Source organism: Poecilia reticulata, linkage group LG5 (assembly GCF_000633615.1).
Source record: "Poecilia reticulata strain Guanapo linkage group LG5, Guppy_female_1.0+MT, whole genome shotgun sequence".
Lineage (NCBI taxonomy): Eukaryota > Metazoa > Chordata > Actinopteri > Cyprinodontiformes > Poeciliidae > Poecilia > Poecilia reticulata.
In genome coordinates this window covers 22,911,760-22,929,572 of record NC_024335.1, presented here as the reverse complement: position 1 = coordinate 22,929,572, position 17,813 = coordinate 22,911,760, and the positions used below count along the sequence as shown (strand labels likewise).

Sequence of the window (17,813 nt, the reverse complement as noted above, 5' to 3'; positions counted from 1 at the left end):
AAGGAAGGAAGGAAGGAAGGAAGGAAGGAAGGAAGGAAGAAAGAAAGAAAGAAAGAAAGAAAGAAAGAAAGAAAGAAAGAAAGAAAGAAAGAAAGAAATAAGGAATCCTACCTCTGCGCAGGTCTCCTGCTGGAAGCTCCCAGGGATGGATGTTGCCTCCACGCTGTGCTGAGCCAGGCCGGTGGACTCGGACACTGGGCCTGTTGTGTGGACGCCAGCGGGCTGCAGAACTGAAACTCCAGCAGGAGCCGCAGCCTGACTGGGCGCTGACAGACTGACAGGAGCTGAGTCTGAGACCAAACCTGGGGTCTGCGATGCAGCTGAGCTCACAGAGGAGACCATTGTGAGCTCGACAGTGAAAGTCGATGCAGATATTGGTGCCTGAAGTTGGGCTGAGGCCACAGGCTGCAGTGGTTTTTGAGCCTGCGTTGGAGTCTGAGGTGCTGCTGCAGCCTGAGCTGACCCTGGAGCTGGAGGAGGAGTTCGCACCGGGGCTTTGGCTTCAAACTGAACCGTAGTCGAGACGGAAACTGAAGCTGGAGCGGGGACTGGAAACGTTGCAGCTGCAGGAGAGTCTGTGTCCATTCTGCTTCCCCATATCGGAGTCTGTCCAGTGGGTAAGACAGGGGGAGCTGTTTCCAAATGCTGAACATCTATCAGAGTCCCATGGGGAGCAGCCACCTGAGAAATAATCAGAAAAAAACAAAACATCACATTTATGGGAACGAGCAACAATTTAATTTACTTTCTTCTGAATCTCCGAAGGCATGCCCTGCATGCATTACGACCAACAATACAGACACCACCTCAGATTTGTCAAGACCAAGCCATTACAGTGAGAACGGAGTCAAATATTCACCTGGACAGGCTGGTCAGCCAGTTCCTGTTCAGGGTGGGGGGCAGGGAATGGGGTGGGTGGTACCTGGGAGAAAGGTAAGGGATGGGTGGAATGGAGGCTACTGGTGTGCTGCTGAGATGCGTGTGAGCCAGCCTGCTGCTGGGGCACCACAGGGGACTTGGCTATTCCCAGGTGAGGGAAAGGGAGAGGCAAACTGGGGACATTTTGAGGCGTGGACATGGGAGTCTGAGGAGTCCCAAGAGAAGGTATAGATGTCAGAGCTGTGTGGGGGGTGAGAGGGAGGGAGGGCAGGAGAGGTGAAGGTGAGTAGTAAGAGGTAGACATAGCAGCGTCGCTGCTGCTGAAGGTGGACGGCAGGGAAGCCGGGGAAAAGGGAGCGGGCATGTGAACGACAGAATATGGAGAGGGAAACTGGGAAAGAAAAGGGGAAAACGAAATAAAATGAACAAAGACAGCGAGTCGGTACATTTAACATTCACGCACAGGTCGTTTGGGTTTTTACTGCAACACTGCAATGCTCCATGTGTTACAATATGTTTTCTCTGTTTTTTTTTTGTGTGTTTTTTTTATGTCTCCGTCGCAATAGCACTCTACCGCAACACACCTGTGTGCTGATGGGCAGGGGCAGGAGAGGGGGAGGAGCGCTGCAGAGCGGAAACCTGCCAGCCGAATCAGGAGGACTCAGATGTGACGACGGCTGGTCAGCAGAAAACAACTAAGGGAAGAAATCAAATAACGTTTTCTTTTTATTTAACAAAAAAATCATTTTTGAATCAGAAATTCAGACTTATTTTTAAAAGTATTAGCGTTTGTTGACAATACGGTGCTTTTCTCAATTAGGAAATTTTGTGGGAATCAGCATGATTTCACAAATGCATTCAAGTTAAAACAATGTGTCGAGAGAGAGAATATACATAAAGTTATGTATTTTTCTGGTTTGAGAGGTTTGAACGGCTTAAAATACAGTAATATTTTAGTGCAGTACAAAATTACTTTAGTTCTTTAAAAAAAGAGCTTCTTAAATCTCTCTGCAATGTGTCTGATAAGCTCCAGCCTTTTGCCAGCTTTGCTTGTCACCGTTCCAGTTTATCTTCAAGCCATCTAATTCAAAGTCTTTGCTCTGCTGTCCAGAAGTGTCAAGTTAAACAAGCTAGTTAGATTTTCGAGGAAAACCAACCTATAAATAAATGGAGATCCAATATACTAAAATGGTCTCACGTGTTTGCATCATCAGCATTTTTTTAAGTCAATAATTTTATATTTTCTAGATTTTTTGTCAGTCTGTTTCTTTGCAACAAGAACTGAGTCACGCTTTCTTTTGAAAATGCTTGCTATATTTAGACAAAGTTAATAAATGCGTCAGCCTTTAAGCAAAAATTACTGAATGTTTTTGCTTCTGAAATTAAATCATATAAGATTTATAAAATATGTATTAAACCCTGAAACCTTTTCAAATACTCCATCTGCATCAGTTGCCTGTGCTGGAGGGACAAATGCCTCTCAAATCTGTTCATGGTTTGAAGGCAGACGGCCACCTCCCGCACTTTGGATACTCATGATTTAATTATTGTTCAGACAGTAAAGTTATACACTTATATATTTTTAAGGAGTATTATCTGCTGTTTTAAACCACAAGCTATGAGGTCCGAAGCTCTGAACCAGGTGAGCTTCTGGGGCAGCTAATTTTAAAACTGTTATCCTGTGTGTTTTGCAGTGTGCAAGTCTACCTGAGACGGGACGGCAGCTGGCTGGAGATGACACTACAGGGAGAGGAGACAAATGGGAGACAAACACAGACCACATAAATAGAGTTTTTCGTACAAACGGGTGCACACCGAGTACATGCACAACCATAAAGAGCTGCGCAGCGAAAGGGAAAATACTTTTTTTTTTAGATTTTTATCCATGCTACGCACGCACTATTTAAAGCAAAAACCTCGGGTGCTATTTATTTTGTTAATAAGAGCAAAATTCAGTGAATAGGTTATTGTTATGTAGTCACAGAGGCAAACACGTGTACAGAGGACACATGTTGATTACAGACTGGAAGGAGCTTAAAAAGATCATCTGATGTCCAGACTCCTCTGTTCCAGATCTGATGTTATCCCTGCAAATGACAATGTTAAAGGAACGAATCACATTCTAGGACAAATGTTCCTCATGGATCCCGTTGACTGATTGGAACAGTTCTGGAGGCACAGACAGGATGTTCCCAATACTGGGTGAGATGTAACATTAGTATATCTGACGGCCTATTTTTCTTTCTCTCTCTCCTCCTGTGAGTTCAGAGGTCATTCTGAGCTTGCAGTACCTGCTCCTGGGTGGACTGGACAGTAAGATGCGTCTGCAGAGTCGGGGCTGCGGCTGGGAAACTCTGGGATGTCTGTCTGCTCTGCTGCACAGGGGGCACTGGAGTAGCTGGAGCAGAAACCGTCTGTCACAAATACAATCAAGAGACCACATTTAATTAAACTTTTTTCAGACATTTGATTGATTGATTTATTTATTTATTTATTTTATCTTGTTCTGCACATTCCTAAAGAGATTTAGCGCGTTTGAGCGGCAGCTGTCAATGGCATGAAACAAAGGGAGGTTTTTAGGAGATGGACCGGCTGCATGTTTGTGATGGGAAGTTACAACAGTGGTTAAGCAAACCAAGGAACTGAGTTTACGCTGCGAATTAAGCAGAAGCAGAAAACTGGTTGTTAAAAGGACCGAAGCTGCTGGTGGAATCAGGAGGGATACTGACCAGTGCAGCTACGTTGCATTCAAACTACATAAAGCCTCCTTCGCTCACATACCATGTGATCTGCTCTGCCTTTGCTGCACAGTGATGACAGCACCAAGTTCTCATCAAAGTTTGGGGTTCGGGAAAGAGGGGCTTCCAAGCTCTGACTTTTCCCTTTATGTTCAGTTACAGAGTAGTCGGTGTCCAAGATGTGGCTCTGGAGAGGGTGATTTACACCTCCTCTTTCAGGGAGGGTGGGAGAGCTGGTTCTGCGACTGACAATGTGATGGAGACAGTAGTTGAGAAGGCGGAGTTCTCCACCTTCGTATACACCAAGTGGAAACACGACTGAAGAGGATGTGGAATGGTGTGAAGGTGAGGTGGCCTTGCTTGGCTTGCTGTTCGGTGACGGTTCAGCAGGTGAGCCCAAAACATGAGGTGAAGTGGCCTGTGAAGACTTTAACAAAGGAACAGAAGTAGATGCGTCTAAATTGGATGTGCTAGAAGTGCGTCTGCGCCACCCGCCTCCTTCCATCTTGTCCTTAAAGAGGAGAGACATGCAAGCTTTGCACTGATGTCGGCGGTGGTGGCGCTGTGGGCTGCGTGGCACGCTAAGACGGTGTGCCGAGGGAGGTTGTAAAACCAGGGGAGGGGGAGGTGAATTTGAATAACCTGCTGAGTCACGGAGAGAAAGCTGATGCGGAGACAAGAAAGGAGACGATAATAAAGAGGGATTGTGGGCATCGTTTGAGGATAGGTAGTCTGCAGACTGCAGTGAACTCTGGGAACTGTCAGATGAGGAGAGAGCTTGCAACAGACTTTGGTTCTTTGTCTGAGAGAGGGAGTGCATCCTGCACTGTAACATCTCTACTGTGGGGGCACTGCCACGCCTAAGACACGCTGTGCTTTCAGTGGCGAGCGGGTTCTTGTGACATACAAAAGGATCACTGTAGTGGCGCTGATCAGGAATCCGTTCAGAAAAAAAGATAAAACATTAGGTTTTTGCAAAAAACATAAATAAAAATAGAATTTAAAAGGACATGTGATTAAAACACGACAGCAAGTACTCACTGTTTGACACTGAAAAGGCCCCTGGTGCAGTTGTGCCGCAGGCTGCTGGAAGGTCCCAGGATGCAGCTGATCTGCTGCGGGTTGCTGGTAGACTCCCTGGTGTGGTTGCGCGGTTGGCTGTTTGTTGTTTTCATGCGAGCCCTGTCCTGCAGATTGCTGGTAGGATCCTTGGTGCAGCTGGGAGTCAGTGTGTGAAGGAGGACTGTAGAGCATGTGTGCAGTGGAAACGGGTTCTGGAAGTGACTGGTAGGGACCGTTCTGCTGATTGCTCAGATCGTCTAATTGCACGTTGGCGTTCGCTCCGCTATCAGCTGTGACAACAGAGAGAATGAAACACTATAATTCACCATGAAGAGCCTCCGAAGGAAAAACAGATAGTGATGAAGGGTCGAATGAGGCTGTAATTGGAATTTAAATTAGGGGTCATGGTGGCTGATTGCTTTAATTTCATTTCATCGCGCTGCAGTCCTATTTTTCTATCTCTACTTCAGGTTGATTCAAAGGCATTCTGCTTAATTTGAGGCTATTTGAGTTTTCACATCTCTTACAGTTATTAGTGCAGATTGAGACGGTGTAATACACAGTATTGCTACAAGTATCCACATCCCTATAACCTTTTTACACATTTACTAACATTATATTCTCAAACTTCTATATACTTTATTGAGATTTCATGCCGTAGATTATTTGTTTATCTGCGCAAATTGTTGAAAGAAGGCTACAAGAAGTCCCATTTAAGTTTTCTCACAAGCCATGTAGGAGACACAGCAAACATATGGAAGATATATCGACGCTAGCAGTTGTAACAATGTAATAACATATGGACAAGATCCAGAGATAATAAAACCAGTGCCCTTGAGGTGTCGTTTTTCATTGAGCTTCTTACATGTGGCAGGTGTGATTACAGGAACAGTGCAGATCAGAGTTTCTTGGTCCTCACAATCTGCAGTGGTGAAGATGGTTTCCTCGGGTGGACCAGTACCAGGGACCTGCAGAAGGTTCTGCTGCGTCTTCTTCACTTCACTGTTTCCATTTGGTGAGCCAGTCCTTGCCCTCCTCCATTTTATTAGAGCCACACGGTCTCTGATGGATTTACCAACTATCTTTACATCACATTCCAAGAAAAATCCTGACTCCACCTACAAGAAACGGGCAAGACTCTTGTTAAAGGTAAAGCGAAATACATAAAGGTCAAACTGAATACCTTGTACGCTAAACATAAATATGTTTGTCATGAGTCATTCAAAATTTGACTATTTTGGTTCTTTTACCATTTCTTGTGCAACTACTTCTGGAACTTCTTTCTCCAAGTCGAAGGTAAACTCAATAGCACCAGTGTCCTTATATTTTCCCTTTAGCTTTTTAGGATCTTCAACCCACAGCTTTAAAGCAATGGTTGATTTTTTTCCATCGTCCTCCTCATTTAGCTCAACCCTGACTCCTGTGTCTTCGGCAAAATATGCATGGTTCAGGAGGTCCTTGATGGAGTACCTGCAGAAAATACACAAACACTTCTGCACAACAGATCTTTACAGTGGCAACGCACGCTCAGATCCAAATATACGGGCATTAACGTCACACCGCCAGAGCAGAAAACAAAATGCAAAACGAACACAGAGGTCCAGCTCCACTACCTGCATGAGGAATGTGTTTCAGACCAACTCAGACGTCGTTGGCAACTTACCGCTCCTCCCATCTGTGGCAGATACACTCCCCAATAATTTCCTTAATTTCTGGGTCACTGACTTTGCCGTAGCTGGCAGGCTTCACCCCCTGAAAAGCAAACCAGCATGTCTCAACTCAGTAGGAAACAAGTTCTCATCAGGAGCAATTACTAGGAGCAATTTGATGAAGCAGTGTCAAAAAGCATTAACTTCCCTCAATAACACAGCTTCCCCTCGATGTCCACAGATTAAGGATTACAGAGATACATAGTGCAGGAGGTAAAAGAAGATCTGCTTGCAAGTGGAGACTAGATGTCAATCTGAATGAGGCTACTTGCTTTGGTTTGATGGAAATTGAGGGTTAATGTGAGTTTAAGTTTAAAAATTACAGGCCCCTAGAAATCTGACTATTTATATGATCAGACAAGACTTTTGAAAGTGATCGTCATCATGACGTTGATAAGCTGTAATAATCTTTTATAACAAACGTGATGTTCATGAAATACGCAAGATATTGATATTCTGGCCTTGTTACATCATTAAGATCAACGTGAGCCTGTCGATCCATGTAGAAGTATTTATAAAACCAATCATCTTGCTCAGCTAGTTTTAAATTTAACTTAAGAAATCAATGAATTCTTGGGTTTTCACATCTAAGCCTTTCATTAGACTTCTGTCCTCAGCCTGTGGCATGTTGTCAGTAGAACTGTCTGTCTTTGAAAACTTAAAAAGTGCGGCTGGGAAAAATACTAGATTGCACTTTACCCATGGGTGTGCAACGTGCCACGAACACAGTTTTATTAAACTCCTTTGTGGTTTGCACCTGATTTCTGAGAGCGCTCAATGCTGACTGAGAAAAAAAGAGCAACAAAGACCGATTGTCAGAGAAAAACACAGAACCATCAAAGAAGTTCTGTCTCAGCAGATTCTACTGCTGGCCTGATCCATCTGCAAATTCAGCTGACATTTTTATTATTCACTGTGAGTTTTTATGGTTTTTCTGGCTCAAAACGCTAGGATCAAGATAGGTTACTGTTTACAGTTCAGTTCTGATGAAATCACAGACACCTTCAGAGGTCTGGGCCACAAACAGCCTCACTGTGTCCCTATTCATCAGTTTATATATGAGTTATAGCTGCCTAATTTTATATTGCCACTAAAAATGCCCCAGTTACATTTCCCACTCCAATATATTAACATAGATTATTGTGACAGTAGAGTAAATGTAATATTTATTGTTGTTATTCTTTGTCTAGTAATAAAAATGACCAAAACAGTGATAGAGAAATTGTTTGCCATCAAAGCTCACAAATAGCATCTTAAGAGAAACATCCACATTGCTATTGTATCACGCAAAGTGACAGTCTATTCTATTCTGTTCTATCACTCATTTAAAATCGCAAAGTATCCGGATCGATGTGTTTTCTTGTGATATAAAGAGTTGGTAGCCACATCTCATGAAAATGAACTTACACTTGTGACTTTGCGGTAGATCTGAGCAGCGTTCTGACACTCAGAGTAAGGATACTCTGAGGTGGCCATCTCCAGCATGCACATCCCAAAAGCATAGACATCCACAGCCTCGTCGTAGTGCTCCTCATACATCTCTGGGGCCATAAACTCTGGAGTACCTGGAACATTTACGAAAGACTGTGCATTAAATATTTACACTTTTATTGTGTTATCAGTGTTCAAATGCCAGTTGCAGCAAAAGCAAAAAAATTAAAGATTTTGCTAATGCTGAAGCTTTGGCTTTAAATGGATCACAACAAAACTCCACATGTATGTATAAACAAGTGACAAGTTAAAAGAAAAATCAGCATGCACTTTTTTAGTCCTCTGTGTAAATCTGTTTTTATAATAATGCAAATGTTTATAAATATTTTCATTTACATTAGCATCGTTGAGAGAACTGTATTACATTTCATCATTATTAAAAAGTCTGAAATTGTGTGAATATTAGGGACTATAGCTTTGCAACATTGACATTGTATTCTGTCATCTCTTATTTCAGAAGGAAGCATCATCTTCCTGGAAAAGACCCATGAGGATCGGTTTACCTTCTTCCAGGAAGTAATTAGTCTGAACAGCTTTCTGCTGACTTGCAGTGGCTCTTCCATATTTAAGAAGCAATCGGTAGAAAGCGTAATAATGACAATAAAACAGTAGAAATCCTCTCCTCTGTGGGTTTTGTGTACATGCAGCATGTATGTACACCTGCAGGCTCAGACTGGTGTGTTATTGACCTGCTCCACAGGAGAACATCTGGATCCAGCTGGATGGTCACAGCCGACCATTTGTCCTGATCCTGAGGTGAATATCTGCACTCAAAAGTGTCGCTGGGCAAAATCAATATTTGCAAAAGAAATACCAGGAGCCACGTCATAAAAAATGACTATATTTAGTTGATTATGTTGACTTTATAAAATTGTAATTATTGATCAATTGCATTATTACAAAGTATAATTTAGTGATATTTTATTAGTAAGGTCAACAATATTGAATAATAAAAAAAAATTATATTCAAAGGGAATCCCTTAGTTTTAATTGCCATATCCGCCCCAGGAACTGTGCCACACAAACATAATTCAATCAAGAGTTTTTAATTAAAGCTGATGTTCTTAAGACATATTAATATAAACATATATTATATTAATATTAATGACATTAATCATATGTTAATTTAATTAATAGTTATAATTAATAAAAACATGTTAATAATATATTCTTAATATATTGCTATTAATATATTAATTGTCACTTTGTTACACTATTTTTAAGTAGACAATTGTCACACTTTTCTGAGTATGAATTAAACCTAATTCAGTTATGGGATGGAGTTTAGACGTCAGTCACTATGAGCTGGTTACCATGGAGACTGAATGCAGGCAGGTGAAATCACAGTGATTTCTTAGGACAGCTCCTCCTGAACGTTTGGACTTTAAAATCCACTATGTTGCTTTTTTAACATGTAAAGGAAGATGCTACTGAATCAAAATCCGTCTGATAAGAAGGAATTACTTGTCGCAACATCTGGTTGTTTTCTTTTAATTTGTCACCAATCTGGACATGTGATGAAGCTGTTCTTTCAGTTGGTTCTGTGGCAGCCCTGGAGCTCCCAAGACAACATAAATGATGCAAACGTACAGAACAGGATTAAATTAGTAAAATTACTTCAGCTAAACAATTAGCCAGCAACTAACCAATAACACTTTTGGCAAAAGAGGCCCTCTTTAGGGTTGCTAATCCAAGGTCTCCTATTTTGACAGAGCCAGTTGGACCAGTGATGAAAATGTTGTCACACTTGAGGTCTCTGTGGATGATGGGAGGCGTCCTGGTGTGGAGGAAATGGAGGCCTTTGAGAATCTGCCGACACCACCTTCTCAGGACTTTGGGCTTCATAACCTTGAAGCGCTTTAGATACCTGCAAGAAGACAAATGCTCAAATGTTCCAACTTATACAGATAAAGACATCAGTTTTATTTATATATAGAGAGATAGATTGATCTTTTTTTGAGGCGGTCTGAATATGACTAATGCTTTTTAATTTATAAAGTTGTTTAGCTGCCTAAACACACGGATGAAAAGTATAGATCACTTACCTTTACTGTATGTGCAATCATGTAATGTACATTTAAACATGAGTTCTCAAAAGACAATAATGAATTGTTGTCACAGATTCTTACGTTTTCAGCGTGCCCGATGTCATTAGCTCTGTCACAAGGACGATGCACTTCTTCCCTTTTACTGGTGACTCCCAGAAGTCATAAAATCGCACGATGTTGGGGTGCTGCAGGGCCTTCAGCATCTCTGCCTCCTCTTTGAACCGCTGCCTCTCAGCTTTGGATAGTTTCCTTTCCTGGGGAAAAGGAAGGAAAATCTGTGAATTGATGTCATTTTTCCAAAACTCTCACTCACAATGATCCATAAATAAAATACTTTTCTTTTTTTTTCTTTTTTTTTAATGAACACATGTTTTGCATTGTACTTTATATCAAACTCACGAGGCCCATATCAGGTGAACTGTATCAATATTTTGGGATTTTTATAAATCAAAACAATACTCAAGTATTTTAAAATTATGAATATATACTGTATTTGGGAACAACGTGAAGGTACTGATCAGTGGAGGCAATAAACCTGTCGTGCATAAATTCTGCTTATGTACAGGATTCTAATTTGCATTAGTAAAATATTTTTTCTGTACTAGAAGGACACCAAAACCAAAACATGCTTGTAAATCCAGCCCTGTCTGCCTGTGTTGTATCAAGTCCAAAGTCAGCCTAGATGTCCACTTGGACAATTTAGAGCTTTTTATGTGTCCTTCTGCTGACTAGTTTTATAGAGACGGGAGAGATGAGAAACATCAGACACAACAAAGCAACTTTTCCATTATACTCTATGTTAGCTTTTCACTTTGTTGGACCGATTTAACAAAAGTACCATAACAACTTGTATCCTGATTGAAGCAGTGAGCTTGACTGGGGCTCCCTTAGGATTGTCTGAGGCTCGTGTTTGGAGTGAACACAGCTTTGGCATTTTGATGTGGCTGAACATGGGGGTCTGACCCATTTACACTCTTTTTCAGCACTGTTTATAAAACATACAAATCCCAAACATCTCAAAAACCCACAAGTGGGATCAACACGTAATCAGAGGACGGATGAGTAAAAGCCTCATTCTTTTGTCTGACGCGGTAAAACAGACAAAGTCACATCTGTGGAGGCTAATAGGCGAGAGATTTCTTCAAAACCACAAAGGCGTCAACACAAACTCGTGGCTTTGATGCAGTGAGTGCATCCACCTTCAAAGATGTTAAAACTTTAATTTTCTGTGTACTGTGCGCCTGATTGAATCCGTTCAGACTGGATCAATATTTTTGACCCCTGCCTTCCCTGAACTGTTGTATAAATAGTAAAAGAGCTGACAGCAAACACCTTCTGCATCGCGTTTTTCTCTCCAGTCAGCAGTGCAGCAGCTACAGCGGCCACAAATTTCTGGGCGTCTTCTGTATTTCCGCTGCCACTGTTCCAATAGCGACAGTATAACTGGAAGAAATAGGTTGCAGTTCCCGTTTCAAATGAGTGGGGTGCTCAGTAAGTTCATACACTGACTCGTGGTGTTGGTTTTTGACTCACACGCGGGAATCGGATTTCACTCAGCGCCCACTGTGACCTGTGCAGCCTAATGCATCTTGCATTATGCAGTTGCTGAAGCTTCCTTTGTGACTCAAGTTCTCACTGAAGAGCCTGCGTTGTGCTTATGTCCCTATTGTTTCTTTTTAGGAAGTTTGCAAACAATTTAGTAAAGATGCTTTACAGGGAGAAGGTCTCCGTTAATCATGGTGTGGCATCAGATCTGCTGTACATAATGATCGCTTTGCAGGAAGTATAGCACAGAAACTTATATTTAAACGCAAAACATGAGAACCAAATGCGAACATGTATTGAAAAATGATCTCTCTGCGTCACATTCTCCATATTTGCTGCTACCCTCAGCCGAACCCAGTCTTTCCTATCTCATCTGTGTGTTGGCGCAGAGTGCTGCATCAGCAAGAATCTCTCCAAATAAATCTTTGTGGCAATACTGAGGAGGGGGGGTGGGGGGGCTAAACAAGTGTTTAGCAACAAAACAAATAACGGGGTGCGAGATGAAGATGAAGATCTTAACTCAGCCATATTGTTGCATTTCACAAACTGATCTGATCATTTTGCTCAAATGACTTCCTCTGCAAATGTTTGACAGTTATTGAGCAAATGAATGTCAAGAGAAGCTGCCTGTGTTGCTTTTCTCTCTCTTAGTTTTGATTCACAAATCTTTATAAATTTGTGATGAATGCTGACTCACTTTCAGAGCTTCGGTAAACGTACACAGAGTAAAAGAAAAGGGTTTATACGGCAGCAGGTTTTTGTGACTACGCTTCAGAGGCATAGATGCTCTAAAGGGCACAGCCTGGTCTCCAGGGACAGGATGGTTGAATCATCGCTAGATCTCCCCTAAGAACCTGATCAGACACACGCCTCACACACTCTCCACATTTACCTCTATGATATGGATAGCTGGGAATTATGTAAACATACATACAGAAAATGGGTTTATGTTTTCTTTGGAATACTGTAAAATCTGAAAAACTGTGCAGACATCTTATATTTACTCTCTAAGAAGGATTTCAGAATGCACAAAGCTCCATGACAATTTCTTAAAAAGAATTAAGCAACAATTTTAGTATGGGATACAAGGAACTGACACATAGAACATCTTGGCTTTTCTCATAATGGTCTAATCTGAGTTTCATCTCTGGTTGATTATCAGCCTGCTAAGATTCTGCCCTCCCTGAAAACTAGACCAGTAGAAAACGTGAGATAAGCACAATGTAGTAGAGATTGAATTTGTCTCTGCAGTCTGAAACTGATTGAGTAGGCCTTCCATTTTTGGTAATTATTCCCTGAGGCCTGATACAGTGAACCTAGGTTCTGCAAAAGCAAGAAGATGGGGGAGGACTTTGCACATATGATTGCACTAAATGGATATAAAAAAAAAGTTGCCTGGAATTTCTTCTTTTTTATTTTTTACCATTTGGTTCCTCTAATGTGAAAAAAAAATAGTTTCTGAACAATCACACCGTTGCTAAATAATTCAACGACATGCAGATTTTAAAATGTTTGTTGTAAGAAACGTATGCTACTGCTCCATTTGAGCTTGCTGATGTTTTATAGGTAAATCTATAACAGCTGTAAAACACTTCCTCTTTACAGGCAGAAGAAAATTAATTTGGCACACTTGAAGTCCTGGAAGGCCAGCCTCTGTCTGCACGTCTGTCTGCAGACACTAATCTCCATATCACATGGATCGCATCTAAACTGATCATTAGATTACTGCATACACGGATTAATGATGCAGCAAGCTGTCATTGCAGGGGAACTGTAGGTTTAGCATGTAATAAAATAACCTGCGTGGTTCATTGAAAACTGAGGTTGCAGCATTTTTTTCTACCATAATCTTCCTTTTCCTTAAAAAAACAATCTCAGAAAAAAAGCATGGAGTGCCGGCCGCTCACTGTTCCTGAGTTATGCAGTGCAATACATATCCTCTTCCATCTGCTGCTGCACACTGGTAGTCAGCTACACCTTCATTTGCTTATGAGAGAAAAAATATCTGTCTATAAATATTTAGAGTCACAAAACATGGGCAGTCATGAGAAACTAAAGAAGCATCACTTATAGCTCTTGATAAAGTGACAATGTTTTAAAACTGCAGGCAAGCTGTAGCGACAAATAAGACCATTACCTGCTGCCATCAGTTTTTGATACACAACAGACAGATATATTCAGTTCAATAAAACTATCACAAAATCTATTGAGGGCTCGCTACATCTACCTAAGACCAACATAGTCCCATTGTCCTCCATTTTTATCTGAATTATTTTTGCATTATGCTTCTAAAAGAGATTTAGTAGTTACCAAGTGACTATATTATTTATTCAATAAAAAGTAATAGATAAAAAGGTAACTGTCTATGTGACAAAGTGTGTGAATTCAAGTTCTGGTGGTGCATCCACTCCAGCAGGGGGCTCTCAGGTGTTTTACAATTTGCTTTTGGCTGATTGTGAATAAAAATTCCTATATAATCAGAGCTGAACAGTAATGTGCACGGTGACACTGAAGAGGCTGTATAAGTGATTTAAAGACTTTTCCTCCTTGGCTTATTGTCTTCTAATAAAAATTCTGTCATCAAATGGAAGTCTTTCCAAGAAGACTGTAATTGCTCATTAGTTAATCAGTTTTTTTTCCCTGCAGCTCAGCTGAATTATCAGAAAATAACTTTCCTTCACGCATGGCAGGACTTGTAAGAGCAAGGTTACATTTTAGCCAGAAAGTGTTTTTAAAAAAAATAAAACGTCAAAGAGTAAGTCAAGATGTTCATGGAATATTTTTGATGTACGTGAGCAAACAACCTATGCATGGGAGATATTAAATATATACTATTTTTGAACATTTGGACTTACCTGGAAAAACATAACTGATACTCAAAGTAGTTGTCTACATTTACACAAAATATTACTGATCTCAACATTTCATTTGATGCTTTAAACTTTCTTTTTTTTTTTAAAGAGTCTGTTTTAATATCATCCCAGATTGGGATTGATTTGCATATTGCTTGTTACTGTCACACTATCAGCTAAATTCTGTTGATTTCTCACAGTGGACATCACAGTCTGTCCCTTTTTGCTGCACTCACACAAATGCATTTGTCCAATTTTTTGTAGACAAAAATAACTTTCCTTTTTTTTTTGCATGACAACTAAAGACAAAATCAGATGTTTAAAAAACAGAAAGGCATTTAAAAGTTGTTTGTAAGATTAGCTTTAATTTGAGTTAGATTAAAACCATGTCATGGTTCTGTGATGAATTGTTCTCTTGCTTCATTTTTCCCAGAGGCTGGTTGTCACATAACAGGTCAAAATGCAGAATGTGGAAACTGCTCTCAGTTGTTTTTGTGACTTTTGTTGTGCTGCCACTTCTCAATTTCACAGTTTGTTCCGAAAAATAATCGTAAATCATAAATACATCAAATCATTTAGGAATATGATCACTTAATAAAATGAATACTTTAAATACAATATTCATAGCTCTAACATCAATTTCTAAAGTGAATTATATTTGGAAAAGCATAAATAAAATGTCTTTTCCCTAAAAAAAAAAAAAAAAAAAAAAAATGCAGCATAAACTTTTTGGTCTGTGCAGTTGCTCATGATGCTCGACTGGTTGGTGTATTATATTTTACTTTTGTTCATTAATTTTACTTTTATGAACAGTCACAGACAGCTTATAAAGGAATTTCTTATGAGAATTCATATAATTGTTTCACATCTAGTATGTTGCTTTTTCCAACCCTTATTGCTATAGAATACCTGAATTTTAAGCCATAGGCATTGCCAACCCTCTTTAGGTTCACCGACCCCAGGCTGCATCATCTGTGTCCCAGCAAAACTCTTTTGTTGAAATTCCTGATCAAATTTCAACAAAAAAAGGCGTGACAGCAAAGAGGTAAAACGTCCCCTTTGGATGATTCTAAGATTTCAAAAGAAAGTCCACTAACACTGCAGGGAAATTTAAAGGAACCAATAAATACTACTGAATCATGCACAGAACTGTTTGCTGAGAATTGTTCCAGGTGAACAATGTAAAGGTCGTACAGTGAAATTACAATTATCTCTATGGGAATAAAATTTATTTTAAAAAAGAAATCTAACTTCAGGAGAAATCGTGTTTTTGAGGAGGAAGAGTATAAAGAAGATATATGGAAATGTCTCTTTTTCAGGTCATTTGCCCAAGGATGGCATAACAACGCCATCCATTGTTAGAAACCATTTTGTGCTCCACTCCAGAGGGCCCCACAGCTAGATTTACTTGAGTGATTGAGAGTTTGAGTGGACACTGAACTCACCTGCAGTTCACACCAGGCCACCTCCACCCAGGTGTCCGTGTCCAGACCTTTGTAGACGGTCTTGAAAGACCCTCTCCCCAACTCAATGTCAAACTTCAGAAAGCGTCCTCCGGGGGAGGTGGACACAGCCTTCATCCCGGGCTCCTCTTCGTTCTCGTCGCTGCCCGCTTTACCTGTAACATCTGATGGACCCGGGTCCGCCTTGGGCCCCGTCTCCAACTTGTCCCCACGCTCCTCATCGGCGCTCACGCTTTCCGTGGCGCTGTCCTTCAGCCCCACCTGGCTCTCCGTGCTGGAGGTCTCCGGAAGCAGAGCCCGGGTCCGACTCCGATCCACTATAGTCCGCAGGTCGATGTTGGGCACCGGGCTGCTGCTGACGAGATCCGACGTATCCAGCGGCTGCTCGTCGTGGTCCGACACCCACAGACTCCGGCGGATGAACCTGCGGCGGCCCAGCCCCTGGTACTCCGTGGAGGGATAGGAGCTGGGGTCGCTGGCCCCGCGGAGCGCTGCGTTCTGGATGTTGACATTGTGGTCCATCCCATTCTCATAGACATGCCTACACGCGTTTGCGTTAATGTCCGACTCCAGGTTAGGAGCTGAGGAAAACGTGGATCCTAGCGGCGGATCTTTGTTGGAAATGTCAGCTGAATTCATCCCCCCCTTAGATTGTCAAGGCACTAACCGGCGACATGGTGCAGGAAGGGCTGGGGAGCATGCTCCTCTCCCGACTACGTAGGGGAGTTTGCAGCCTACCTGCACTTGCAGTGACGCAGTTGACCAGCTCGGCTCAGGATGAGTGGCCTAATGTCTTGCATTTGCTCAGGACGTAGCTCGTTCTCCTGAAGGCGTCCAGCTCGGAGGATGCACGCATCGCTCCGCGCCACCTCACGCCTCCCAAACCGCCTCACTGCAACACTTCAGCCTGATGTCATCGCCGGCCGGAGCTCACTGAATCCCCATTCATCCACCTTGCGTCAGATTCACGCTGCAACAAAAAAATAATTAAAAAAATACGTTCCTCAAGCAAATCCTCCCCGGCCTATAGACCAGGCTGTTGAAACTGTGCCACGCACCAGCCGCTCCGAGGACACATCACGGGACAGAGAAAGTGCGCAGCGGTCTGTCCTCCCTCTCCCCATCCCGCACTCTGACTCAGTGGAGTCAGCGGCTGACGCGATTCTCCTCCGACAAGTGAGAGCTGAGCATAATTCTCAATAAAACAGTCAGCACGCACTTTCTTTCTTTTTTTCCCCCCCTTCAGAGCCGTCCTGCAGCAGAGTAGCGGATGGACAGAAGCGCTTATGGGATTATGCTCACTGCGGCACAGGTCGGATCAGGCAGCTGTCCGCGCATCTCTGAACCAGCTGATGTTCTCACCCTTGTCTTCCCGGGTTCATCCTCCCATTCTCTCGCTTTCTTTCTTTGGAGGTTTGGGGAGGAATCAGTTGCACGACGCAACCCACGCCCCTAGCAACAACACGTATCCAATAACTCGGCACGCTTTTAGCCAGCACCCTTACCCTCCTCTGGTGAGACGGTCTGAGTGGACCGCGCAAACTGTCCGCCCTCTTCGTGACGCGGTAAGCCTCCAAAGGGAGGATGATTAAAAGCCAAACAAAAGGGATGACATGGTCTAATATTATAGTTTCTAGAAAGCCTTTGAAGTATTAAAATTCCTTGGATTTAAATGTTTTTGTCACGTTGCAACTCTACACCTCAAAGTGTTTTCTTGGAACTTTGTGACAGACAAGAGCAAAGTTTGCAGCTTGAAAAGACACTGCAGACCATCTTCCCAAAAATGAGTACAGTGTCAAGCAAACCTGTCAAGACATGACAAGGAGGGACCTAATCAACAAGGCAGCCAAAACCCAGACTCTGGAGGAGCCACACTGATTCACAGCTCGGGTGGGAGAATCTGTCTGCAGGACAACTTTTAGTATTCTAAAATAATATGACTGTACAAAAGATTGTTAATTATTTGTTCCAGCCCTTTAGTTTGATTTTCTTTATTTAGGTGTTTCATATGTAGTGCCTTTTTCCT

At 42.0% G+C, this 17,813-nt stretch overlaps 1 protein-coding gene across 8 annotated transcripts in view; it reads right to left on the bottom strand.

Annotated features, from left to right (window-relative positions):
• wnk2 (WNK lysine deficient protein kinase 2) overlaps positions 1 to 17,371 on the bottom strand; it is a 30,199-nt gene extending 12,828 nt beyond the window's left edge. For 3 of the 8 annotated variants that reach the window (XM_008409687.2, XM_008409688.2, XM_008409690.2), the window contains exons 1-14: positions 15,770 to 17,370; positions 10,009 to 10,181; positions 9,526 to 9,746; positions 7,796 to 7,953; positions 6,343 to 6,431; positions 5,930 to 6,149; positions 5,545 to 5,797; positions 4,659 to 4,969; positions 3,661 to 4,545; positions 3,171 to 3,293; positions 2,587 to 2,619; positions 1,464 to 1,574; positions 860 to 1,270; positions 112 to 681 (exon numbers count right to left, since the gene is read on the bottom strand). In XM_008409687.2, the coding sequence (XP_008407909.1) occupies positions 112 to 681; positions 860 to 1,270; positions 1,464 to 1,574; positions 2,587 to 2,619; positions 3,171 to 3,293; positions 3,661 to 4,545; positions 4,659 to 4,969; positions 5,545 to 5,797; positions 5,930 to 6,149; positions 6,343 to 6,431; positions 7,796 to 7,953; positions 9,526 to 9,746; positions 10,009 to 10,181; positions 15,770 to 16,426 (4,215 nt within the window). In that variant the 5' untranslated portion in view covers positions 16,427 to 17,370. Of the gene's footprint in view, positions 1 to 111; positions 682 to 859; positions 1,271 to 1,463; positions 1,575 to 2,586; positions 2,620 to 3,170; positions 3,294 to 3,660; positions 4,546 to 4,658; positions 4,970 to 5,544; positions 5,798 to 5,929; positions 6,150 to 6,342; positions 6,432 to 7,795; positions 7,954 to 9,525; positions 9,747 to 10,008; positions 10,182 to 15,769 lie in introns of all 8 variants that reach the window. The other 5 variants (XM_017304658.1, XM_008409689.2, XM_017304659.1 and 2 more) reach the window with 5 other exon arrangements.
• Positions 17,372 to 17,813: the final 442 nt, after the last annotated feature.